This window comes from Brassica napus, unplaced genomic scaffold (assembly GCF_020379485.1).
Source record: "Brassica napus cultivar Da-Ae unplaced genomic scaffold, Da-Ae ScsIHWf_373;HRSCAF=589, whole genome shotgun sequence".
Lineage (NCBI taxonomy): Eukaryota > Viridiplantae > Streptophyta > Magnoliopsida > Brassicales > Brassicaceae > Brassica > Brassica napus.
The window spans coordinates 40,425-66,221 of record NW_026016453.1 but is presented as its reverse complement, the minus strand read 5'-3'; the positions used below and the strand labels follow the sequence as shown (position 1 = coordinate 66,221).

Below are 25,797 nucleotides of genomic sequence, written 5' to 3'. Positions count from 1 at the left end.
AGTGAAAAACCTGTGTTGGAACTCTGCTTTTTAACAAAAATCCAGAAGCTGGTTTTTTCGACTTTCCGGTGATTTTTCCTCGGACTTTTCCGGTCAAACAGATGTTTTGTGGCCGGATTAATAGTGCGTTGCAAAGCTTACAACGAAAATTTAGTATATTTAAACGTCAAAAAATATTTAAATAAAAATAATATTTAAATAGAATAAGATATGAAACAACAAAAATGGTAACTTAGAATTATACAAGTTTCAAAAAGATTATGTTATTACCAGTGTCCCACATCGGGGAATGATGCCTTGAGGAGTAATATATACATGTTCTCCCACCATTGTCATAGGTCAAATGCTTGTGAGAGAGACTCAGCTTGGCTCTGCACCATCGCCGTTCAACTGGCTCAGGCGTGGGCTTTGGTCCAACATTGTTTTTGGACTAAGTTATTTTCAGTTTTCTAGTTCACTTTAAACGACATATAGTTCATGAGAAAGAACATGATTTTCTCTACTTTGACAAATATTTAATCAAGAAAAGATCTTGTTGAGGAAGTTTCGTAACGCCTAACCTCTGAGATCTTCACGAGATTCCCGCTAACGTGCATACGTACAGCAATTACGGTGAATAGCTTGTCTTCTCCTCTTTAAATGTTCGTCTTCTCTTATTATCATGTGATTCATTATTTGCTACATCACATCGTCTCACTACTGAGCGAATAGTAAAAGTTAAGGAAAAATATTTTATCTCGACTCCATATGCTGTTTACAAAAATGTTTTTCATATTAACTTTCATTTCGTATATTTCCTTAATATCGCTTTATTTAATCGTTTATGTAAATTCGGCTAATGTCGAATGGAAATCCTCATAGCATAAAACTTCACGCTTTAATGGACGTTTCACAAAACCACTAACTCTTTCACCGTCATACACCATAGCCAGGCTAGAGGCTCCAGATCTATATATATGATTCTTCACTGGCCTTTCCCCTGCGACCGCTCCTCCTCCACTGCGCATCAGTTCCGCTGAAGTCAACACAGCCACGACGAGCTCTACCTCTGCGACATTGCCCTAGCTGCTCAGCACATTGTTTTCTATGTGCTCCAACGACGAGCCTAGCCAGATCCATAACTCTCTCCAGCGAGTTAACATAGTTTGGCGCGCGTGACAACCCACCTTCTCCCAACAAAACCCTGGAGATTACTATGATCTTTATGGGCTTGGACCTGGCCATTTGGTATGAACATTAGACCTAATTTTGCGTGTCAAGAAGGCTCTACGGTTCCAGGGTCTCCTACCCTTTAAGTCATCTGCTATTTCTTACTAGAATGTCATTTCCAGTTCTAGTTAAAGCTTTTTGACTATGATTTTGGATCTCTCAACTCTTTTCGGCCAACAATCGAGCACCGTTAGAGATGATTGCAACCACCGTTAGAGATGATTGCAACCGCTCTCAAAACCCGTTGGTTGGATATTTCAACGTTAGTATTGAATCTGATTTCAATGTTTTCTTCCAAGCATAGTTTTAGACTTTCAAGTGAAGTTTTTCTATAGATCTATTCTCTTTTAATTTTAAATTAATTTATAATTTATATGCATCATTTATATTAATAATATTATATTACTTTAATTATATATATGATTTTAGATATGTTATATCTAATCGATTTTGTTGTTTTTACATTCGATTAGTTATCATTTGGGTAAATTAGATTGTATATCTGAATCCAAGTGTAATATTTTTTATTCTTTATATCAAAATTTTGATTAATTTCTTATTTTCATTCAGGTGGTTGTTGTCTTAGATATGTAAATATAATTTATGAAGATTATGTATATTGTGCTTAGAATGAAATAAAAAATAAACTAAAGTGTATGATTCCAAATTACATACATTAATATAATGATAATATTATGAATATTTTACAAAAGAACTAAATTGTAACAGTTGGTTAATATTTTATTTTTATTTTTAATATGTTTTGAGTTGTCCTATGATTTATATTTATAAAATAAATTACTATTCTTATAAAATTATATATTATTATCGTAGTTAAATCTATGATTTTAGATATAAGTTGGATTAGTCGAGTCACTCATGTTGTGAATATATTGACTTACATATATTCTTTCAAATTCAAAATGAAGTATAATTATTTTTATTATAATTAAGTCAAATCAAATCAATTTTATTTATAATTTAAATATGCATGTATTTTCATAACATTTATCAAATTATATATTGATGTTTTTTAAAAAAATATTAGAAAATAAAGCGATGATCAATAGAAAGTTAGATGCATAAGTAGCTAATACATTTTTGGAAGTTCATAAACACATATCAATATTTACAATAATTAAAATATTTTATAATTCTAAATAACTTTATGCCAACATTATATTTTAAATTGTTTGCCAACATTATTTTAAATAATCTTGAAAATGAGAATTCAGATTTGTTTTGGTATTTTGATTATGGTTCTATTTCCACAGACATAAAAACATAAAATTTAAAAACAAATTTAATATTAAGAAAATATATAACGTTAATAATGATAAAATATAATATATCTACCTTATTTAAAGTACTTTATAACCATTTGATCAAACTTTTTGTTTAAAAAAATAGTTTTTTAATATCTCTTAAAAATAAGCACTTAACAAAATTGTGATTGTATTTGAAAATAATATTATATAAGTAAAATATAATATTTTGATTTTTTTTTGCTGTTATTGAAAATATTATAATCTACTAAATATATGAAAATAAATAAAATATTTCAATATTACTAATTATAAACTAGTTTTAGTCAATTATTACTTAATTATTTTATGTAATCATCTGAGAAAATAGATAGATATATAAAAATATTTTTATTACTTTAATTTTTTTTGTATTATTTAAAACTATGTTTTAAAAGAAATAATATATCTTTTTCTAATATCAAAATATTTCTAAGAAAAAATAGATATAAAGAAAATATTTTATTACTTCAAAAGTATATTTTATGTTATTTAAATGGAGTGTTATTATTTTGTGAACTTTCCTTTTTAATGAAATAATATTATATATACATATATTTCGTTTTAAAATTTGTTTTTAAACTTTATAAATGTTTCCTTTTTATTTTATGTCTATAAATGTAAGATTACTATTTTGTTAACTTTCCCCTTTTATGAAATCATATTATATATTCATATATTTTCGTTTTTCAATTCCTTTTTTTGACTTTATAAAATTTTCCTTTTATGATATGTATATGTTTTTGGAAAATTTTAAAAAGTAAACTAAATAATAGTATTTTAAATGTAAATTAATTTATTAAGGGTATCAATGTAAACAATTATCGTGAAAATTAACGTGAGAACGACACATAGGAAACTGATTTCTCAAATAATATTATAGTGATCGATTAATGTATTTTAACTCCTCCAAGATTTGCCAGTCAAAAGACTTAATGGCAAATAACTTAAAGGGCTTGGCTCAATCAAAAATTAAAGAATCTACATTTACATGTGCACAAGTGACAAGAGTCGGTTCTTTTTCATGTCTGATATTTTAGTTTAACTTTTGGATCATTTCTATCTATACGATTCTATTTCGATGGTGTTAAGTCGAACATCTTTATCTAAAGATGTCATAAGCAAAATCAGATTGAATTGAATTCAAGATTCTGTTTTTAATATTTGTACTACTTTCTTCAACATTAAGAGTTATGTTAAACCGAAGCCATTCTGTACCGTTATCTAGCATTTTAAACAATTATCAGAATTCCTCGTTGTCTTAACATATAAAACGAGTACAAACACATAGTTCTTCGGTTTAGAATGGTCCTCTCATAAACCAAACCACATTTAGCCCAACAACAAATTCTGATTTAGTTTTGGGGAATCACATATCAGCAACAGACCAAAGGTACGCTTCACTTTCCGTTGCTTTTTTCTCACTTGTCTTCTTAAACCTGTCCTTCTCATGTCCTATATAACCCCCACAAAACAGATCAAATAAATAAGCTTCTAATGGATTCTTTTTATTTTATATGTGCAAAGGTAAAACACATAACAGAAAAAAACTTACCAGTACTGCGGTCAACTCCATCCCAATGTCTACCGGGTTTGATTCCATACCGATTAGGTGCAGCTTCTAATCCTCTTGTTATCCAGCTGTGCTTTGGGATACTTTGTGGTATTACAAATCCAGATTTTTTCATCTCCTCGTTGTCTCCAAGATCCATAAGAGGTGCCTCGTACTGCTTTTTCTGCGATATAGAGATCCGCTGATATGTTAGTTTTTTTATTCAAAGGCGGGTCTTGGTCAGTAGGCAGAAGTACTATCAATACCTTCACCAAATGAGCCATTGGATCTCCCCATCTAACTCTTTCTTTCATCATTTGATCAAGCTCGGGATCATCCCTGAAATGACATGGATAAAACCGTTTGATTAACAACCAAGTGGATAGTAGCTCAACCTCAAGCTCATGAGAAAGAGACGATATAATACCTGGTCCGAGCAAATGGCTTATCCTTCTCAAGCTCAAGTTCCTGTAGTCTAGCTTCAGCATCACGCTTCTGAGCTAAACCTTGGCCCCATTCCAATTTGATCTCCTACAAAGAATTAGCCAATTATGTTGCCAACTGTTTCTCTCTCACTTACTCAGATTCACAATTCATATTCTGTAAAACATAGAGTTAACAGCAAACAGTACCTTTGGCTTCTCTATCACTTTCTTTTGCTTTGATTGAAGATATTCCTCCTTCGATATACGCTTCCCTGCAATATCAATAAATAACCATATGGGAGTGAGTCATGCTATATTCATTCTCACCGAAAATTATAGGGACCTAAGAACCTATTCTCGGTCCTTACCTGTAATCTTGTCACGGAACACTGCTTCTGCATTCTGACCAGTTAGCTCGGAATCCATATTTTTAAACCTGCAAAATAGTTTAACTTGTCAAAATGGTTTCTTGTCAAGTCCCAAAGACGTAAAAAGACAAAATCCTAATAGAAAAAGGAATGGTTAAATCTGAAAGAAAAGTCTGCTTTAAAATTATTACCTCAGCTGTTCATCCTGCTTCTTCTTTCGATATTCACTTCCAATGTCTTTGCCACTAATTAGCCCAGTCTTCCGTTGCTCCTTGCTTGTTTGGGGAGGTGGTGATTCTCTGCGCGGTCTCCTTGGTGGAGAGCTATCAAAATTGGAACTCCTCGACACAGGTTTCCTTTGAGGCGAAAGATCCGAGTCTCGGGAACCCTTCACACTCACGCTCCTGCGTGGTGGAGATAAATCAGAGTTCGAGCCAAGAGATTTTGAAGGCCTTCTACCAGGTTCAGGTGATGGAGAATGATATCGTCTTCTCCGTGGAGGAGAAAGATCATTGCTCCTTTTGTTAACATCTGAGACAAGTGAATCCTTTTTCCTGCGAGGGGGAGATAAATCACCGTCTAACTCAAGAGAATCTGAACGCTTTCTGCTTCTTTCAGGCGATACAGGATGAACACGTCTCTTCCGAGGAGGAGACAGATCTTCACCCAGACTTTTGGGGGCTGGATCTTCAGGTTCTGGTGAAGGAGAATCATTCCTGGCTCGTCTTTTGCGAGGTGGTGTCAAATCAGAATCCAAACTAACAGGCTTGGCATGTAGTCTGTTAGGTTCAGGGGAAGGTGTATAATGACGTTTTCTCCGACGTGGTGGTGACATGTCTGTTTCAGGAAGTGAACCCCTAGACCCACCAGGCTCAGGAGATGGAGAGTCGTTACGAGTCCTGTGTCTCCTTGGAGGAGAAATATCATCAGATCTTTGGGGGTCTGAAGATAAACTCACCCACCCACTGCCATCCTCAGCAATGGCATTTTGGGCACGCCTTGCCTTGATTTCCTCCAACCTCCTCATTCTCTTAACCTCAATGTCCTCATCTACCACAGGCCTTTCCTCTTGACAAAACAGAAAAAAAAAAAAACTTATTAGTGTCAACTGCTACTCTTTCAGGAAGGAAGTTAAGAAAGAGTTTTAAGGGCATTACCAGCTGAATCATTTTCATTATCTTCCTCTTGGGGATCAACCTGCTTCTGCCAAACGGGATCTTCATCCACAACTAAAACACCCGTGGGTTCAGGCTTGGAAGGCTTCTTCATCTTCTTCTTCTTTTTCTTCTCTATAACCTCACTACTTTCATACTTCTTCAAGTAATCTTTCATAGATTTCACCCCTGTTCTTGGAGCAGCCATCTTCCAGTAGAATTCAAAGCCTATAAAATAAACGTGGAAAATTAAGGTAAACATGGCGGCATCTACAATACAGATGATCAAATTGAAAACTTTTAGTAAAATAAAAAGACTCAAGCAGGATTGGCAATGCGAACTCTTTATCATCTTCAAATAAACGAATGATAGAATAGCATTCAAAAGACAAATCAAGTACCAAAGCAGAAACTAGTTCATCAATCCAAACACAAATTACTTGATTCAATCGAGTTAAGTAAGAATCGAGAAGAAGAACCGAGAAACCGAGAAAGAGATACGACGGAAAAGACATACCTGATCGGGAGGTTGAGGCCGGAGATGACCGGATTATAGACTAGAACCCCAAACGAGATCTTCTTCTCCTTCTTCTTCTTCTTCTAGGGTTTTCAATCCCCAAAATTCACTAGAATGGCGAAACTGAAATTAAATCAGTTAAGACGGGTATTCTCGTAATTTACGAACAACGAGAGGGGCTTTTCGGTCAATTAGAAACTGATGGGCTTGTCTTTAAAAAAGGCCTTCATTGAAACTAATCATCGGCGAGAACAATTAGGGTTTTCCTCTTTGATCCCGCCGCCACTTTTGTCCCCCTCTATATAAATCGTCCACGATTCGCATCTCCTTGATGGCGATATCTTACAATGCATTTGCACAGTCTCTACCGGGGAGGAGTAGCTTCTTCGTCCCCAAAGCCTTGTGCATCAAGCAGAGAAACAGATCCACTGTCGTATTCGCTTCTAATGACAAGAACATTATTGCTCTTCAATCTAAGGTAGTTTTTTTATTTATTCTTTGTGAGAATGATAGTTGAACCAGACATTGTCAGGTGGCTACTCTCTCTTTAATACATGAGTAGTTACTGTTACATGTCGGGTAAAGAAAACAGAGAGAAGGAAAGATTTTTAAAGATGGTTTCCATCTCTAGGATCTGGGTTTCTCTTTTAAGATGCTCATCGTTTGCTTGGTCAACTTCATTTTGTGATGACTTGAGCTACATCTGTTCATCACATTTTATTATCTTCCCAAGTGACTTATGCTCAGTTGATACAATTGTTTCTTGTTTGTAAACTTTTTGATTTTGGCCAGAGATGGTCAGGTTCCTACTCTTTATCAAGTGAGTTGGAACTGTTACATCTCTGGTAAAGAAAACAGAGACAAGGAAAGCCCTTTTGATGGTTTCCATCTTTTGGTCTGAAATTCTCTCTAAAGGTGTACATCGTTTGCTTGGTCATCTGAATCTGTGATGGCATGGGCTACATCTGTCCCCCACAACTAAATAATCAATCTCCTGTTATATACTATAAGTGAGGGCTTACGTTGTTAGTTTATGTTTGATGCTGTATTTATCTTTCCTTGTATTTTGTTTTCTTGGGTTTAGGTAGATAATTTGTTGGACCGCATAAAATGGGATGAGAAAGGATTAGCTGTGGCTATTGCACAAAACGTTGACACTGGAGCAGTATTAATGCAAGGCTTTGCTAACCGAGAGGCTCTCTCCACAACCATCACTTCTCGTAAAGCTACATTCTTCAGTCGATCAAGATCTACCTTGTGGACTAAGGGAGAGACATCCAATAACTTCATCAACGTCCTCGATGTTTATATTGACTGTGATCGCGATTCGGTATGTTTGTCTGAGCCATTGTTATTAGAATCTGACTAACTCTTCGTAAAATGTTATATTTATTAACTTTAGTTGGCTTGTGATTACTCAGATAATTTACCTTGGAACACCTGATGGGCCTACTTGTCACACAGGGGCAGAGACTTGTTACTATACATCAGTTTTGGACCAGTTAATCGATGATGAGGTTTGCTTTATCTTTTCCTGTGACATGAGATGAATTCAAATCTGAAAAAAAGTTAAAACAACTTTCAATCGCACCACAGGCTTCAGGAGAGAAGCTAGCATCAACAACATTGTACTCGCTAGAATCAATCATTTCAAAGAGGAAGGAGGAATCAACAGTTCCTCAAGAAGGCAAACCGTCATGGACCCGGCGGTTATTGACCGATGATGCTCTGCTTTGCTCAAAGATCAGGTAATTTTGTCGGTTATATTCAATCAATTGTTACAACAGATCGTCGAGTTATGTATGAAGCTTATTGTGGTGTTTGTGATTCAGGGAAGAAGCAGACGAGTTATGCAGAACGCTTGAGGATAAGGAGGAAGTATCAAGAACAGCATCAGAGATGGCGGATGTGTTGTACCATGCGATGGTGCTTCTGTCTAAAAGGGATGTCAAGTTTGAAGATGTACTTGAAGTTCTTAGGAAACGCTTCTCTCAATCTGGGATCGAGGAGAAGCAAAGCCGTTCAAAGTGACCTTTTAAACTGTTGTATTTGCGAGAATTTTAACTATTCCACTGCTCTTATCATAGAGCTTTTTTTGTACATTGCAAAATCGGAAATAAATTGTATCGTGCTTTTGTACATTGCAAAATCGGAAATAAATTGTATCGTTTTATTTATGTAAACTCTTGCTCTGCTGTATCATGGAGCTTTGTTTAATAATCTTACATTGTTCAAAAATAAAAGAAAGGTTTTTTATATTCGACCAAAAGATTTATTGATTACTATCTAAGCAAACATTGTTGTACAAGAAAACTTTGACATTGTTACATCCTTTTCTTTGGCATTTATTATCTTTAACTCATTATTATATCTAAATAAAAACTTTGGAGATCACAAATTTTATTACTTGCGTAAATCTTTGTAAGATCTATGTTATTATATTAATATAACACCAGAGTTCGGGCGTTTAGTTCTATAATTATATAAATCATTATTTTTCTATAGTTTTGTAGTATATATTTTTAACATTTACATGTATTAAATTTTTAAATTTTTAAATTTTTGTGTATGTGATATTATACACAAAAATTGTTATTATGAAGTAATTTTATTTATTTTATCTACCCGTAAATTGCATTAGTCGTTTATATATATATATAACTCATTATTATATCCAAATAAAAATTTTGAGATCAAACCAATTCTGCGGTTAGAATCACTAAGATTAGAATTCGTTTGGATCAAGCTACGAGGGATACTACTGTGTCTATTGAGCACATTCATGAGCCTCGTGGTGACTTCAACAAAGTCTATAAAGATGAAGATGAATACTAGAAGTTGAAAAGTAGAAATCGGTGGCTTAACCTCAGAGATCGTAATACTTCTTTTTATCATGGATTAACAAAGTGAAGAAAAGTAAAAATAAAAATAAAATATCTAAGATGAGAGATAGAAGTGGAGTCATTCATACTCAAGAGGAGACTATTGCTAAAGTTGCAGAGGAGTATTTTGTGAGTATGTTTCTAGTCTTCTCTTACCATTTCTCTTCATAACTGCTTGCCTAATATATAGCTAATGATTACGATGGATATGAATACAAAGCTGATTGCTCCAGTTACAGATATGAAAATCAAAGAAGCTTTGGATTCAATAGGAACTGATAGAGCTTCGGGCCCAGATGGATTCAGTGCACCGTTTTTTCAACAGTTTTGGGAATCTATTAGATCTGATGTGTGTAGTATGATCATGAGATTTTTTGAAACTGGAGTTATGGAAAATGGGATCAATCATACCAATATATGTCTAATCCCTAAGTTTCTAGAGGTGGCTTCAATGGGTGATTATCGACCTATTAGCCTGTGTACGATTGCTTATAAACTGATAAACTGATTTCTAAGGTGTTGGGGTTAAGACTTCAGAGATGCTTGGAAGTTGTTGTTATATCTGAATCTCAGGCTGCTTTTGTTCCTGGTAGACAATTTTTCTGATAATATTCTTGTGGCTCATGAATTGATAAGTGCTTTGAAGTCGAAAAAGGATTGCTCGGAACAGTACATGACTATCAAGACTGATATCACTAAAGCTTATGATCGTGTTGAATGGAGTTTTCTAGAGAATATCATGTATAAGTTGGGTTTCATCCGGTTTGTATATCTTGGATAATGTCTTGTGTAACTTCGGTGAACTATTCTGTATTAATTAATGGAACTCCATATGGTGAGTTTCAAGCCTTCAAGAGGAATAAGACAAGGATATACGTTATCTCCATATTTATTTCTTCTCTGTGCTGAAGCTCTTAGTCAAATGATTGATTGTGCTCAGGAAAGTAAAATGTTTTAAGGGATGAAGTTAGCAAGATATTGTCCTTGGGTTTTACATCTTTTATTTGCTGATGATTCTTTGTTCTTTTGCCGAGCAAACGAGCAGAATGCGTCTTGTATGGCTGATATATTGAATAATTATGAGAAATTTTCTGGTCAGAAATTAAATTTGGAGAAATCATCAATCATCTTTGGTATAAGAGTTGATCAGTAGAAGTGAGCCAGAATTCAGAATATTTTGAAGATTCATGTTATTGGTGGTGGGGGAAAGCATTTAGGACTACCAGAACAGTTTGGTAAAAGCAAAGTAAAAGATTTTGATGGAATGGTTAAGCATATCAAGACTTTAACTATTCAATGGCATAATCAATATCTCTCTCTGGCGGAAAAATAGGTTCTTATTAAGTCAGTCCTTCAGGCTAAGCCAGTGTTCTCTATGAATTGTTTTTTGAATCCAAAGACTACATGTGATGAAACTAATGCTATTATTTCTGAATTTTGGTTGGGTATATTTGAAATGTTTGTGTCTACCGAAGAAAGAAGGGGGCATAGGATTTCGGGACCTGTATAGCTTCAATAAAGCTTTGTTATCCAAGAAGGCTTGGAGGATATGGCAAAATCCTAATTCTCTTCTCAGTAGAATTTATAAAGTAAGATATCATCATTCGTCGACATTTTTAGAGTCTTCGAATCCTAAGAAAGCCTCTTGCGGCTGGAGGTCGATTCAAGTAGACAAAGATCTACTTCAAAAAGGCTTATGTTCAATGATAGGTGATGGTAAAGACACTAACGTCTGGTTGGATCATTGGTTACCGGCTCTTCCACCTAGATGTGTAATACAAGTTTCATATAATTCGAATATGAAGGTGGAAGAATTTATTGATAAGGAAACTTACACTTGGGATATCTTGAAGTTGGAACAGTTTTTGCAACCGCAAGATATTGGTCATGTTTTGAAGATCAGGTTATTTAAGTTCGCTCTAGCTGATAGACTGATTTGGCCGTTCACCAAAGATATGCAGTATACGGTTAAGTCAGGATACTGGACAACAACTCACTACTACCATGATGGGGAGGACATACAACAACTTGAGGGTTCACTAGATATAAAACTAGATATTTGGAAGCTCAATATCTTACCAAAGATTAAACAGTTCATATAGATCGTGTTGTTTCATAAGCCCTTCCAACCTATGCAAGATTATATTCGAGAGGGATTCACCTTGATCCTACTTGCCAAAGATGTTATGAATCTATCAATTATTTATTGTTCTTATGTCCACATGCGTCTGCAATTTGGAGAAGCTCGGGGATCCATAGTAATCATGTTTTTTTATCGGATTGGAAGATAATATAAGAACCCTCTTGGGAGTGATGAATTCTATGCCAGAGTATGAGGCAAATAAACTGCTGGTATTTTGGGTTCTTTGGCTGATCTGAAAATCTAGGAATGAATTTATCTTTTCAAAAAGAAATGTTCATCCAATTGAAGATGTTAGAGGTGCGATGGATGTTAATATTCAATGGCATAAGAATGTCATGTATTCTAAACGGTGTAATGGAGTACAATAGGTTAGATCACCGAAATGGGAGCCTCCCCCTAGTGGGTGGGTAAAGTGTAACTTTGATTATAGTTCGGGTACTCAAGATGGTGGAGCTGGAATAGCTTGGTTAATGCGTGATGAAAAAGGAAGTTTTCTGGGAACATGATGTACTCGAGTGGAAAAAATGTATTCATCACTTGAAGGTGAAGTTATTAGTTTTCTTTTCGCGCTTCAACGGGTTTGGATTAGAGGATGGAGAAGAGTATGGTTTGAAGGAGATAACCAAGAATTGTGTAATCTAATTAATCAAGTTAAGAACCATGTGGAACTGGGGAATTTGCTTTGTGATATTCGTTATTGGATGACTTTGCTACCGGAAAGTTCGTTGGATCATGTTAACAGAGAGAAAAATCAAACGGTAGATATTTTGGCTAAAAAGGCAGTGATCATCAAAAAAAATTGTTTGAATTTTATAATATTCTTTCTGTATGGTTGATTCAATTTCTTTATATACCGTTTACAATTTAGTTTTTGATAAAGTTACGTGGTTACAAAAACAAAAAAAAACTTTGGAAATCACAAATTTTGTTACTTGCGTAAATCTTCGTAACATATGAATTTTAATAAAACATGCTTGTTGTTTAAAAAAACAATTAATAAAACATGTATTGTTGCTTAGCTATGACAAAGACCAAAGGTTGCTTCTGCTTTCTTTGTTCATAACTTCGGAATACATACTAACAATATCAAATAAAAAAAACAATATCAGAGATAAAAGATAGTATAAAATAGGGCAATTGTCAATAATAGCACATTTGAAGTTCATGTCTCAAAAATAGCACTAGAAGGAGAAAGTCACAAAAATGACATTCATTAAAGGGTAAAATATCCTTAATACCCTTGGTTTAAAATTAAATAAACAAACAAAAATAAATAAAAATAAATAAAATAAAAATAAAATAAATAAAAAAAGATTTTTTTTTTATATAGTTTCAGATTATATGTTTTCAGATTCGAAATTTTTATAATTTTTTTTATAATTTTTTTTTTCAAATTTTCTTTTTATAATTTAAAAATACTTTTTGAAACTGTTTTTAAAATTTTTATTTTTTATTTTAGTATATTTTTTTTATAAAATTTTAAACCCTAATTCCAAAACCCCACCCCTTAACTCTAAACCCTAAGGTTTGAATTAATTAACCCAAGGGGTATAAGTGTATATTTACCTCTTTAATGAAACCTATTTTTGTGACTTTGAGCCTTGAGTGCTACTTTGAAAACATAAACTTGGTTTAGTGCTATTCTAGTTTTTTTCTCTATAAAATATGTAAAGCTTTGAAAATGTTTATGAACCGGAAAATTAGTTTTTCCGATGTTATATTGTTACGTGTGTGAACGGGATTGCGTAACTAACAATGAACTGCATTGCCTTTTGTATTGGGTTTGACAGACAGTTCAACAATGAAACAAACTATAACTAAAAATATAATATGTATATATACCCGATAAATTTAACATAAGCCAAAAAAGGAAAAATGTTTATAGCTATTATATCTTTGTTTTAAAGAACCAGATCTCTAACACCTCAAAAGAGTATACATCCCATGAGATTGATGAGAACTAAGATTAATCCAACATCTTCGGTTTAAACTTTGGTATAGTGCCTCATCAAGAGGTTTGGTTAGACGAAAACCAAAGCTTTTTCTGGCAAACCAGAATCTTCTCGCTTTCCACGGCATACTCAGTCTCCTCTCTCCGACAATTCCACCTCGTCCCCTTGGCCAACATCGTGATTGCGTCCATGAAATAACTCGATTCTCGCATTATTACATATCCACCCGGTCTCAATATCCGGTCCATCTCCAGCAAAACGTACTTCATCTCACACCTGTTTCACATTACCACACGGTTCACATACACATAAATACCAGAACCTGTGCGAAACCAATCTTAAATTCAATTTAACCGGTGCTGAATTTTGATAAACCAAACCGTTCCGGTCCGTCCAAACCATAAAATTAAACTAAAAATCAAAATTAATCGTAAAGTTGTTGAATTGGTTTTAATTTCATATACCGGAACTAAAATTTGAATTTGAGCCCAACCAAGAAAATTGGAACGGAAAACAAATGTATATCCAATTTAAAATTGAAACCTAAACCATACCAAACCGGGATCTAAAACGTACCTGTGGCTCTCAAGTGTAAAAAGGCTGTCAAGGTGAAGAAGATCATATGTTCTTGGATACGTCGAGAAAGCTTCGCACCTACAGTTTCAGTTCCAGGTTAACATCCTTCACATACACATAACAAAAACAGAGAAAAGATTCTATTACCAGTCGTGGTAGGTTCCAATGAGACCACGATCAAAGACAACATGAAGCGTATTGGCGCTGTAGGACGAGACAACGTTCATGACCCAAACAGGATCCTTGACAAGAGCAGCAGCGAAGCCTCCATAAACAGTGTTCATATCCATAACATTCCTTATCTTATCTGTCCCAAGAGCCGGTAACACTTTCTTGTAATGCTTAACCCTGTTCTTCCACTTACCATCATCGTGTTTCAAACCACTAGCGCTCCCTCCATGAACATCAGAGATCCTCTCCGGCGCTACGTTCAATCTCTCGGGCCATTTCGGTATCGACCCGAGTCCAGAGTTCTTGACTTTAGCGGTCGGTGCAACCACGCAGGGACGGAGGGGAGTGTACCAAGCGGAGTCAGGTTCAATGCTGTCGTCACATTTTGGAGGGTAAGCTTCCATGTTCTTTGCGATCTTGTCGTAACAAGATTTGTCTGAGAGTTTCTGCCACACGGCTATGTCGTCTTTTTGTGCGTACTTTTTGAAGCACATGGAGGTTAGAAGTGACTGGAGCTTGTTGTAGTCTGATTTCTGATCTTCCATGGTTGTGTTCCATCCGCGCCACCGTCTGTTGTAGTTCACTGGTGGACCTGAGAGAACCCAGAAACCTCCAGGTCGGACTATCCGGTGAATCTCAAGCAAATAGATCCCACCTGCAACATCATACAATCATTCAGATGTTTGAGATTAAATGAAATAATAAACCAATTACAATCGATTGACAGTGTGTTCAATCCAGATTAACCAAATCGATCCAAACCAAACCAAAATACTGATCTAAAAATGTTAATACGGTTTAAATGGATTCATTTTCTATATCCAAAAAAAACCAAAACCGAACAAGAAAACCGATCTAAAACCTGAATCTGAACCAAACCATTCATAACAAATTAAGTTTTATCTTGGATATGAATATTTTTATAAGCCGAAAAATATATCACAATGTAATATAAACCATGAAGCAGAAGCTTACCAAACTCAGTCCAGGGAATGAGACATCTAGAGCAATGAGCCATATCAAAAGAATTTGAAGGGAAGGGGAGACGCTGCGTAGAGATAACACCGAGAATAGCAGGGATCCCACGTTCAAGAGCAAACTGAACCTGAGCTTCATGGTTATCTCTAGGAGCCAGAGAGATTGTTAGTATCCCACGGTCCAATAGATCACCTCCCCAGCTCGCTACCTACATAACAAAAACCAACTCAAAAACTTTATAAACCGGAACCGGTTAGAGAAACTTGAGTTAGTTGAAAAGAAAGAAAGAAAGAGAGAGACTAACCCCACAGCCAGTGTCAATGGCGGTTCTGACTGTACCGTCTTTCATCTCGGGAATCAGATCTTGCATCTCATCAACGTAGTGACTAACTCCACGTGGAAACATGGTACCACCACCAGGGAAATGGAACTTGTCACCTTCTTTCTTGAGCCAATGCTGGTTTGATTTCTGCTTGTTGATCCAATCATAAGGCACGTTCTTGTACCAACACTGGTCTCTGCTCTTCGGCCATCTTATAGGCGGTTTGTACCCGTCTGGTGGTGGGATCAAACACTCGTTCTTCTCGTAAACTGGAGGACAGTGACGCTCCAAGAAACTTAGGCGGTGTACACCGTACCTCTTCCATCTCTGAGAACAAGGAAACACCACAACAAAAACAGTTCAGTCTTACGCAACAGAGTAAGAGTAGGTTTTTATTTGTGTACCTTTGGATCGGTGCAGGGCGTGTAATCTTGCAACTCTGAACTGCATTCAGGGAAAGAGACGGATTTGATTTGAAGAGGCGAAACTGTTGGTTTCATAGGGGAAGCTACAGCCTTTGTAGTGGTGCTTGTGACGTCGTTGGCTTCGATCTTGACTCTCTCAGAGCAAAACATACCACCGAGGTAAAAGGAGAAACCGCACAAAGCGATGAACAGAACTGTGAGTGATAAGATCCTAGAAGAACCCTTTTCGGGTTGCGAAGATTGCTTCCCGTTCTTCATCATTCTATAGAAACCAAAAAAGTAAGGAATCAGATCAACCAAACTTCTTATTATCGTTACAGTTCACTATGAAATATACAAAAATGACTTTGGTATGTCTTGATCAGGAATAAATATGAATCTTTAGTCAATAAATAGTATGAATGAGATTCAGATTTAGAAGATGAGATCTGGAAGAGACACTTTTTTCCAACACAGTGCAACTTCTGTCGCATTTTCACATGTCCTAAAAGATGGGTCCCCAATATTAAAGGCACCCCTAAAGCATCACACTAGGTCAAAAGAAGTTTAAATTGGAAGACATCAGAGGCGACTACTCATTTGTTTTAACGCTTAAAATAACCCTTAAAAATATGTACAGTTGAGGGTTCTACAGCTCTATATTTATCATCTATCCATAGATCGAAACTTTACAGCAGAATAATTTTCAATTTAAGAAACTTTGGGAGGAAAAAGGGTTATGAACAAAATACATTGAAAGATGAGATCTTTAGATGGGCTTAGTAGTTAGTGCACATCAACAGAAACAAACGGAAACAAGTATGACTTGATCAATGAGTACAGCTCACCAAAATGGATCTGACGCGTACACAAAAGAAAAACAGAGGAATATGAACAGAACATAAAGAAAAGAACTAAGGATTTACTTACTTAGAATGTTTTTGTTTTGAGATGAGAAGATTTTAAGTAAGAGATTGGGATAAGAAGTGAGGACTCCTCTCTCCGCAGATCTCTCAATCTTTCACTCTCCAAGTCTGTGTGTTTTATCAGACAAGAAGTGAAGCTAACAGATAGATAGAGAAAGCTTTTTATATAAAAGTATCTCTTCTTTTATTTTCGTCTTCCTCGTTGGTTCATTCGCCGCTTTCCCTCCTCCCCATCACCTCCTCCTCTCTTTCACTAGATTTTCAGTTCTCTTTCTTTAGTATTTTTCTAATTTTGTAGTATTTGATATTTATAAAATTTATTTTACGACAGAGGTATAAAGGATTTCCTTTTTTTATAATTTAGACAAATGGCTGTCATTTCTTCTTTTTCTGTTTTTCTTTTGCTAGGCTTTTTTTTTTAAAGGAATTTAAAAGTTAAAATATACTTTTTTTTTTTTTTGAACACGAATTAAATATTTGAGCGGTCGTGCGGGTCAAGATTTAGTCTATATTATAATGATTGAGTTTTTGCTCTCTACTCAGCGTGCCACATCAGCGTTTTGTGGACCATACTTTTAAAAAGTGTGAAAAGTGTCAAACTCATGGCTCGAACCCGGATTATTGATATATAAACACCAACATTTATACCACTAAACTAAAGGATACTTTGTATATTGATGGCCGAAACTAATATATATTCATGAAGGTCGGAAACGCTTGCTTATTCGGTTTTCTCTGTGGACCAGGCCTAGGGAAGGAATATAATATAGATTGTTTTTAATTGATTTCCTGATTCTTTGTTGAATAATATTATTTGCAGATTCTGTGATTCATGGGTTTATTCCCGCGAGACGTGCTAATCATTACATGTCGTCTTCGAAAGATGGTTCCATTATGTTTCGATATCATAACTAATATTTAAACTCACAGATATGGTTGGGAAAATACTTTCTGTCCAGAGCTTTGTTCTTACCAAAAAAACAACACGACTCGTTATCCATCTCCTCATTGATCCGTAAGAAACAATCAACACACAATTCTATTTATATTATTATTATATATATTGTGCTAACATCAATAATCAAAAATATTTCTTACCCAAAATCTGTGGTCGTTTATTTATCTTCCTTACTTATCAAACTAATTTTAAACAAACATTTATTTTACAGCTTAAAAGAAACCACAACAACTCAAACAATCAAAACACCAAAAACTAGAATTCCAAAAAAAGACGAATCATTAATAACCACCTCTCTTTTTTGTCTAATCTTAGAAATAAACTTCAAAGCAAATACATCAAACCAATCACCTTAACTAAAACTCAACGACGCATACATCGAGTCAGCTAAACAAATACAAACTACAACTATTTAACAATTTTAAAACTTACTTTCGCAACAAAGAAGACGAAGACGACAACCAAGATCAGTGAAATTACCTAAACAAAAAAGCAGAGTAAGTTACGAACTCTGATAAATACAACAAACAATGATTTTTGTTTACATATTACCCATCAAATAAAAGAGAAACAAACACAGCTACACTAGAAGATACAAGAGACAATCCAGAGAGACACAAAGACGGCAACAACATCTCCACCTGCTCACTCTTCTTGTCTTATAAAAATAGCTTACATGCCCAATGTCAACAGGCCAATGCTATTGCTTTTTTTATGAGAAATACATAAATTCGTTTAAAGCCCATTAAGGCTCAACTACTCAAAAATGTCACTCATTTTATAATTATATTTACAAGTTTAAAAATAAAAAAAGTTTAAAAACAAGTTTTCATGTATTTGTTTTAAAGGTCCGGAAAGAGTAGGGGTGTTCAATCCGAATATCGGTTCGGTTTAGGATCGGTTTTTTTTGGTTTTCGGTATTTCGGTTAGTAAACTATAACTACCATTCTAAATCCATATTTACTTCGGTTCGGTTCGGTTTATATACTGTGGTTTTCGGTTTATTCGGTTTTATACCAAAAAACATAATTATTTAGTTTGAGATCATATTATATCAATTTTAGAGTCATATTGTCAACACAATCATTTATTAAAAATATATTACATGTTCAAATAAATGAACAAAAAAAGTAAAAATGCTTCTACCATCAAATAAAATAATCAAATCTATAACTAAAATTAAAGCTTGAAATTTTGAAAATAAAAATATGAAACAAAACAGAAACATGAAGTTTCAGTGACACAGCAAACAACACCACGAACTATATCAATCACATTACTAACACAGTTTAGTACTTCATAAGTGGAGAACAATGCATACATAATTCATCATCCCAACTCTAACCGTATAACAATAAAAAAAACTTGAAAAACAACTCAAAACGCAAAATTCACAACTACAATAACCCTATCAAATATTGAGATGAAACAAAAAACTTTGTCCACAATCCTGCGTTTGCGCGGAGGCAATGCTCCTAGTATCTGTAATACTGTGGTAATATGTCATTTATTTATGATATGTTATAAATCAATTGATGGATGTCCATAACCGGTCTGATCCATAACCAGCCCAAACCCTAGAGAGAGAGACGGCCCAAACCTAGAAAGGGAGAGGCGACCGACTTGGAGAGAGAGGCAACCAACTTGGAGTTTCCATTCTTCTAGTTTTCCTATTTTTTATTGGTTTATGATTTGTAAGTTTTCCATTTATGTATTTCTATTTATCTCTCATGTAACCCTTATATAAAGGGATGTCTTATTCATTAATAAAATACACAGAAACATTTAGCTCTAAATCTATTGTTTCACAATATGATATAATTAATAGCATCATTTTTACATCTTATGCTACCAAAACCAACACCTTCCAAAAAGACGTTTCCAATCCAACCTCAAATCCTCAAATTAAAAATGTTATCATTCCAACCGAATATCAGATCCTCAAAATTACTGTTTATTTCTTCTTAGTCCTTATTATTATTATTTTTTATGTTAAACTTAATTTAGATTATCTAAGTACACCAAAATAAAAAAAAATAGAATAAATATCACATAACATTAAGTAAATTTCACAAAATATAAAAATATATTAAATAAAGCTCACATAAACTAAAAATAAATGAAACCAACTTCAGAAATAAAGAAAATTACATAAACACTTAAAAAATTACATATCTAAAATTTATGTATATGTATGTTGTTTTTTTTTTTTTTTTACAACAAAAGGCTATGAAACTAAGAAGATTCCTGGTCCGAGAACCACCTCGGGGGAATTGAATCAACATAAACCATAGCAGATGGCGAAGTCCTAGCACCTCGTGCCAACTTGTCCGCCAGAGTATTTTGCGCCCTTGGTATATGCTGGATAGTAAAATTAAGAAAGAATTCCTTACGTATGTTGTTTTATTATATATGTAATTTATATTATCTCTTATTATATAATATTATAATATTATGTGTTTTTACAACTTTAGATATTTATAATGTGTCTAATAGTTATTATAATTATTCAATAGTTTTATTTATATAAGTAAATAACTGAAAGTTTACAACTAATTAATATTATATATAAATATCTAAATTCATTTTACATATACGAAAAACAAATAATTATTTTACATTATTTTAAAAATATTATTTTATGTACAAAAACTTGTATGCCAATTTTATCTTGACGAAGATATTTTTATTTAACTATAAATTAGTTAAAATGTAATACTTTCTAAAAAAAAAACCAAATTTTTTTTTACTAAAGACTCATAAAAGTTGTTTTTTTCTTTGTTCTTCGTAAATTAGTTAAAGCTTTGAAAAACAGTAAAGCTTGCTTGGCAAATTAAATGACTTAAAAAATAAAAACTAAAAGGTAAAATTTGATTGGAAGAAAAATGAATTTTGAAAAAGTAAAAACAAAAAACTAAAACAAAAACTAAAAACAATCATCATATAATATCATATAATTTTGACATAAAAATAGTATATGATAAAGATGCCCTTACACGTATATTCTCTTTTAACCAAACATGAAACAATTTTATTTATATTTTTAATACTTGGGAAATTTTGACATAAAAACGTGCATATACTTGATATTTCAAGCAACGAATTATTAATACTAACACGTACCCCAACTTAGGAGTATGACACTCCTTACCGACACAATAACGATGCGACTTGTAGTCTTAAATCAGTAAAAGAACTGTGATAAAATAATTTTACTACAATTTTATCTTGACGAAGATATTTTTATTTAACTATAAATTAATTAAAATGTAATATTTTCTACAAAAAGAAACCAAATTTTTTTTTACTAAAGACTCATAAAAGTTGTTTTTTTTTCTTTGTTCTTCGTAAATTAGTTAAAGCTTTGAAAAACAGTAAAGCTTGTTTGGCAAATTAAATGACTTAAAAAACAAAAACTAAAAGTTAAAACTTGATTGGAAGAAAAATGAATTTTGAAAAAGCAAAAACCAAAAACTAAAACAATAACTAAAAACAATCATCACATAATATAATATAATTTTGACATAAAAATAGTATATGACGAAGATGCCCTTACACGTATATTCTCTTTTAACCGAACATGAAACAATTTTATTTATATTTTTAATACTTGGGAAATTTTGACATAAAAACGTGCATATACTTGATATTTCAAGCAACGAATTATTAATACTAACACGTACCCCAACTTAGGAGTATGACACTCCTTACCGACACAATAACGATGCGATTTGTAGTCTTAAATCAGTAAAAGAACTGTGATAAAATAATGGGAAATTACCTCTAATAACTCACATTTTATAACTAATGACTAGATTAACACACAAAAAAAGAAAGATAGAAAATGCATAATTAAGACTGAAATGCCCTATCGGTTAAAAAATTAGTTCCCAGTAAAAATAAATTAAGGCAAAATTACTCTTACTTGACCAAAAAAAAGTAAAACCTCTTTGAAAAAAAAAATATCCTCACGACACTTTTCTCTTCCATGACCCCAAGAATCCTAAATCCCCAAATTGTGAAATCCTCAATCTCTTGACTCTCTTTGGTTTCCATCATGATTTCTCATCGATTTCTTCATCTCCACACCCTAATCAACCACTAAGTGAATCCAAAACCCAAGCGACGAAACCTAAACCCCCTTTCGAAAATTCTCAGCTGCGTCGAATCTCAAGGCTTTCATCACTTATTCTCGTTGATTTCGACACTCTTATAAGCTCCTCTCCACATCAATCAGTTTAATTCACCTATTTTGCCATCAAAGGTCAGTCTCTGTCAAACTATTTTTGATACAGAGTATCAAATGAATTCGATTTTGTTTTGATACAGAGTAGAAGTGTTTTTCATTTGTACATTTGTTGATATCAGTTTGGGTATGTCTGGGTCGTTTGTGTTCTTCAGTCTTGGTCGTTTCTATGTTTTTGGAAAAAAAAAATTTTCTAATACTTACTACATTTTACAATTTTGCAGACGGATGACTACATCAAAAAGTGGAAAAAAATATCCAGCAAGACTTTATCCAGAGGGGAAATGTCCATTGCAAAGTGGAAGCATGAATCATAACTGTCATTTGGCTAATTTACAGATGGTGGAAGAAGTAGTTGGTTTAGATGTGTGGGAATCCATTAAAACATCATCTGTTGGAGTTATTCTGAGGCTGAAAGAGCTGAATTATACCTGGTCAGCCAAGGCGGTTCATCATTTACTTACAAACCAATTGGTGGTTAATAATATCCATGAGATATGGTCTGCTATAGAAGGTCAGCCAATTAGGTTTTCGCTATATGAGTTTGGTGATATTACGAGTTTAAATTGCGAGCCTTTCAACATAAATGACGAGGTGGAGATTGATCATAAGCCATTTTGGGAAGAGCTTGGTGTCTCTCCTTCACATGGTCCTATGCTTTCTGAGTTGCAGTCGTTGTTCACTAAAATTAGGAATTGGTCGTTTGAGAAGAGAAGAATGATTGGTTTACTATGTGTCTTGTCTATTGGAGTACTTGGCATCTCTCCAGACAGTAGAATTCCTTTGGATCAAGCAAAGAGAGTCCTAGACATAGAAGCATTTGACAGATACCCTTGGGGGCGTGTGGGATTTTCTAGCCTGGTAAATTCAGTGAAAATTGTTTCATATGAAGGAAGGAACAAGTATACACTTCGCGGATGCGTACACGCTCTCTTCATCTGGGTGTATGAGTCGATACCTGGTATTGGGCATGAATATGGGAATCATATTGAGGGTAACCAAGTTCCTCTTCTCTCCTGGTATGGATCTCGTGGTCGTATAAACTGGGATGAGTTTTATAAAAAGGAGAAAAGTCTCCATCTGAAGGTTACGTTTCTTTTCTTCATTATTGTTTTTTTTTAAAGTGATCACTTGAGATATTAAGATACTAACATATTTGCATTATTTTATTGGTAGGTACGAGTCAGACATCTCATTGTCAAGCAAGAAGCTGAGATATACCCTCAATGGCCAGAGGACAAGGTTGATGATGATCTTCACAACTTGATCACATACATTCTACATGGTGAGCTCGATGATACGTATTGGAACTTGAACTCGCGTACTGCACCAGTACCAAACAAAGAGAAAAGGAAATTGGTGAGTGAAGAACAAGAGTGTATGAAAAAAAAATGCCAAAAGAGAGGACATCCACTGTGAGTATATAAGCCTTTTGTTATACATATATGCTTGATGTTTATTGCTGAGTTTGTTTACTGTGTTGTAGCATGCTTGTGGATCCAGCCTTAACTCAAGTCGAGATGATACATTCCAACTTGGCCTAATGGAAGCAATGATAACATTGACTGCAAAGGTTGGAAGTATTGACACAGTCATTGTTGAGAAGGTGTTGACTGCAGTAGACGCATCTGTAGATGAAAAAGTAAATGCAAGGATTGGTGAAGCCGTGCTGGTATTTACACAGAAAATCTCCACTTTACAAGAAGAGATTGCTCAACTTAGAGAGCAAATGCAAGCTACTGTCCCTAAAAATGATGCACATTACAATGTGAACCATGAAGATGAAGTCAACAGCAACGACCCGGTTAGTGATTTGCTTCCTTTAACTAGTATGTCTATTTCATTTTAAAATAACTTACTCTTGAAATTTGACTTTCTATTGTTTTTTATATGCTGAAATTAGTCATGGATGGTCCAAGACAAAGCCTCATCACAAATGGATGCGGCAATACAATGTGTGGTTAGAAAGAAAGCCAAAAAATCCGAGGTCAAGCTAACATCTCCAATTCTACTTGACACTGGTGGTGAGAAGGTTGTTGGAACAACACAAGTAAAAAAACCAGCTAGAGGATTGAAAAATGTAAAGAAGGAGAAGGTTGAAGTTCCACAACTTAGGGATTCTGGTGGAACATGGTCTGATTCAGAAGACAAGCAAAAATATGGTAATCTAGGTGCCACATTAGACCAGTTGGCGGCAGTCTTGGATGGACCTTTGCAAAAATGCAAGACACAGCTGACAAAGACCCAAGTGTATCCATATGTAGGTAACTCAACTGTCAAAGGGATCATAAAAGGTGATGTCTCTAAAGCCTGCTATGATCCCTTAGCTAAAGTTGATGAGACAAAATTTAAGAAGCTACTGGATTATTTGCGAAGTCTTGAGTAAGTTTAATTATTAGCACGCCTTATTTGTTCTTAATAATTTGTTACTGTTATACTAACTTGAGCTTGTTTTTTATTCATTTCAGTGGTGATAACGATGTAGACACTAACTTCTATATAAAGCTAATAACGCCAAGAAATGTGTGGGAAAAAGATCGTTTTGGGTGGCTGTCAGATTCTGTAAGTTTATTTCTTTTTCTTGTATCAACATGAATCCGGGTGGTTAACACACAATTTTTTTTATAGCATATGGCATCTGCAATGCTTATGTTTCATAAAAGAGCTATGAGGGACCCTTCACCGTACTCAGCAAAGATAGCTTTTCTTGAGCACTGGTTTGTCAAGATGTGGGTCAGAGACTACAAGAAATATGATCCTAAAACGTGGAAGTTCTCAGATACTTACAAGAAGGTGTTCAATGGCAATCACCCTACAGAGTTTTCCAACAACAGAAAGTGGCTGAAGGATGTGGATCGGTTGTTTCTTTGCCACTTGATAAATGGTGACCATTGGGTCGCTTTAGAAGTGGATCTTGACAAGAAAATAATCCATGTTTACGATAGCATACAGACAGTTGTCCCAAGCCACACGGATCTTCTAGAAGAGTGTCGTCCTTTCACGAAGATGATTCCTTTATTGTTGAAAGAAATGGTTCCAGAAAGGAAGAGTTCACAGCAGTTCAGGATTTCAAGACTTAAAAATGTTCCGCATAATGAAGAGCCTGGTGATTGTGGTGTTTACGCTCTGAAGTATATAGAGTGTAAGGCGATTGGCTGTGGTTTTGAAGGACTTTCTGATCAGTGCATTCTGGCAATGCGTATTAAGTTAGCTGCTGAGATCTATGATGAGGTTTTGGGTCTGTAGTATTTTAAGTTTCTGATATGATATTCTATGTTTTGAACGTTATGGATATGTAGTATTTTCATTTTTCGGATGTGTAACATTTTTATGGTTTGGTTTGGTTTTGAAATCAATATTTCGAGAAGTTATGATAGTCTAGAGATGTGGAAGGGTTGTGGAGACGTTGATCAAACACGCTTCTGAATTAGCATCAAACCTTGTAACAAATGTATCTCAAGTCAAAAGACTTGGCAACAACCAAAGAAAACAACTGCCAATAGGCAACAAAACCCAAACAAGAGAGAATTAAATAATAAGAGATTAAGAGTATATAGAGCTGAACAGCTCGTGTCTCAATCTTCAAAGAACTCAAACGGACTCCGCGGCTTCCGTGAACAGGGAACGCATCAGCCATAAGAATAATATTATTATTGATGCAGGTCAATACATAAGTTGTGTCGTTGTCTGGTGGTATTTGGGTGGTTTTT

General features: G+C 34.3%; 4 protein-coding genes across 5 annotated transcripts; 2 read left to right on the top strand and 2 right to left on the bottom strand.

Annotated features, from left to right (window-relative positions):
- Positions 1 to 3,753: 3,753 nt before the first annotated feature.
- LOC106451799 (BUD13 homolog) lies at positions 3,754 to 6,649 on the bottom strand. Its single transcript, XM_013893776.3, has 9 exons — positions 6,530 to 6,649; positions 6,016 to 6,240; positions 5,050 to 5,926; positions 4,859 to 4,926; positions 4,698 to 4,762; positions 4,493 to 4,596; positions 4,332 to 4,404; positions 4,069 to 4,249; positions 3,754 to 3,968 (listed from the first exon to the last, which is right to left on the bottom strand). The coding sequence occupies exons 2-9, from the start codon at positions 6,218 to 6,220 to the stop codon at positions 3,883 to 3,885; spliced, it is 1,659 nt and encodes a 552-aa protein (XP_013749230.2). The 5' UTR covers positions 6,221 to 6,240; positions 6,530 to 6,649; the 3' UTR covers positions 3,754 to 3,882.
- Positions 6,650 to 6,759: 110 nt separating this feature from the next.
- On the top strand, positions 6,760 to 8,706 carry LOC106451798 (histidine biosynthesis bifunctional protein hisIE, chloroplastic-like). The gene is made up of 5 exons (XM_013893775.3): positions 6,760 to 7,007; positions 7,614 to 7,859; positions 7,951 to 8,046; positions 8,126 to 8,277; positions 8,362 to 8,706. Exons 1-5 carry the CDS (start codon positions 6,861 to 6,863, stop codon positions 8,558 to 8,560), a joined length of 840 nt encoding a protein of 279 aa, XP_013749229.1. The 5' UTR covers positions 6,760 to 6,860; the 3' UTR covers positions 8,561 to 8,706.
- A 4,662-nt stretch (positions 8,707 to 13,368) lies between these two features.
- LOC106451797 (probable methyltransferase PMT20) lies at positions 13,369 to 17,160 on the bottom strand. 2 transcript variants are annotated; one of them, XM_013893773.3, is made up of 7 exons: positions 16,888 to 17,160; positions 15,958 to 16,240; positions 15,536 to 15,880; positions 15,229 to 15,439; positions 14,230 to 14,908; positions 14,083 to 14,160; positions 13,369 to 13,782 (listed from the first exon to the last, which is right to left on the bottom strand). In XM_013893773.3, the coding sequence occupies exons 2-7, from the start codon at positions 16,237 to 16,239 to the stop codon at positions 13,563 to 13,565; spliced, it is 1,815 nt and encodes a 604-aa protein (XP_013749227.2). In that variant the 5' UTR covers position 16,240; positions 16,888 to 17,160; the 3' UTR covers positions 13,369 to 13,562. The 2 variants fall into 2 exon arrangements, with proteins under 2 accessions (XP_013749227.2, XP_022575250.2); XM_022719529.2 differs by lacking the exon at positions 16,888 to 17,160 and adding an exon at positions 16,325 to 16,343.
- A 5,266-nt stretch (positions 17,161 to 22,426) lies between these two features.
- On the top strand, positions 22,427 to 25,333 carry LOC106345164. Its single transcript, XM_022720133.1, has 6 exons — positions 22,427 to 23,173; positions 23,264 to 23,446; positions 23,574 to 23,891; positions 23,991 to 24,469; positions 24,556 to 24,649; positions 24,716 to 25,333. Exons 1-6 carry the CDS (start codon positions 22,427 to 22,429, stop codon positions 25,331 to 25,333), a joined length of 2,439 nt encoding a protein of 812 aa, XP_022575854.1.
- Positions 25,334 to 25,797: the final 464 nt, after the last annotated feature.

Bases quoted from the DNA above. Each gene is read 5' to 3' on its own strand.
- LOC106451799 (XM_013893776.3), bottom strand. From the start codon at position 6,220: ATGGCTGCTCCAAGAACAGGGGTGAAATCTATGAAAGATTACTTGAAG. The intron at 4,597-4,697 runs GTACTGTTTGCT...AATTCTTTGTAG, and splicing joins AAGTGATAGAGAAGCCAAAG to GAGATCAAATTGGAATGGGG. The intron at 4,405-4,492 runs GTATTATATCGT...ATGTCATTTCAG, and splicing joins AAGCCATTTGCTCGGACCAG to GGATGATCCCGAGCTTGATC.
- LOC106451798 (XM_013893775.3), top strand. From the start codon at position 6,861: ATGGCGATATCTTACAATGCATTTGCACAGTCTCTACCGGGGAGGAGT. The intron at 7,860-7,950 runs GTATGTTTGTCT...GTGATTACTCAG, and splicing joins TTGACTGTGATCGCGATTCG to ATAATTTACCTTGGAACACC. The intron at 8,047-8,125 runs GTTTGCTTTATC...ATCGCACCACAG, and splicing joins ACCAGTTAATCGATGATGAG to GCTTCAGGAGAGAAGCTAGC.
- LOC106451797 (XM_013893773.3), bottom strand. From the start codon at position 16,239: ATGATGAAGAACGGGAAGCAATCTTCGCAACCCGAAAAGGGTTCTTCT. The intron at 15,881-15,957 runs GTACACAAATAA...CCTTGTTCTCAG, and splicing joins CGCCCTGCACCGATCCAAAG to AGATGGAAGAGGTACGGTGT. The intron at 13,783-14,082 runs GTACGTTTTAGA...AATGTGAAACAG, and splicing joins TTTACACTTGAGAGCCACAG to GTGTGAGATGAAGTACGTTT.
- LOC106345164 (XM_022720133.1), top strand. From the start codon at position 22,427: ATGGTGGAAGAAGTAGTTGGTTTAGATGTGTGGGAATCCATTAAAACA. The intron at 23,174-23,263 runs GTTACGTTTCTT...TTTTATTGGTAG, and splicing joins AGAAAAGTCTCCATCTGAAG to GTACGAGTCAGACATCTCAT. The intron at 23,447-23,573 runs GTGAGTGAAGAA...ACTGTGTTGTAG, and splicing joins ACAAAGAGAAAAGGAAATTG to CATGCTTGTGGATCCAGCCT.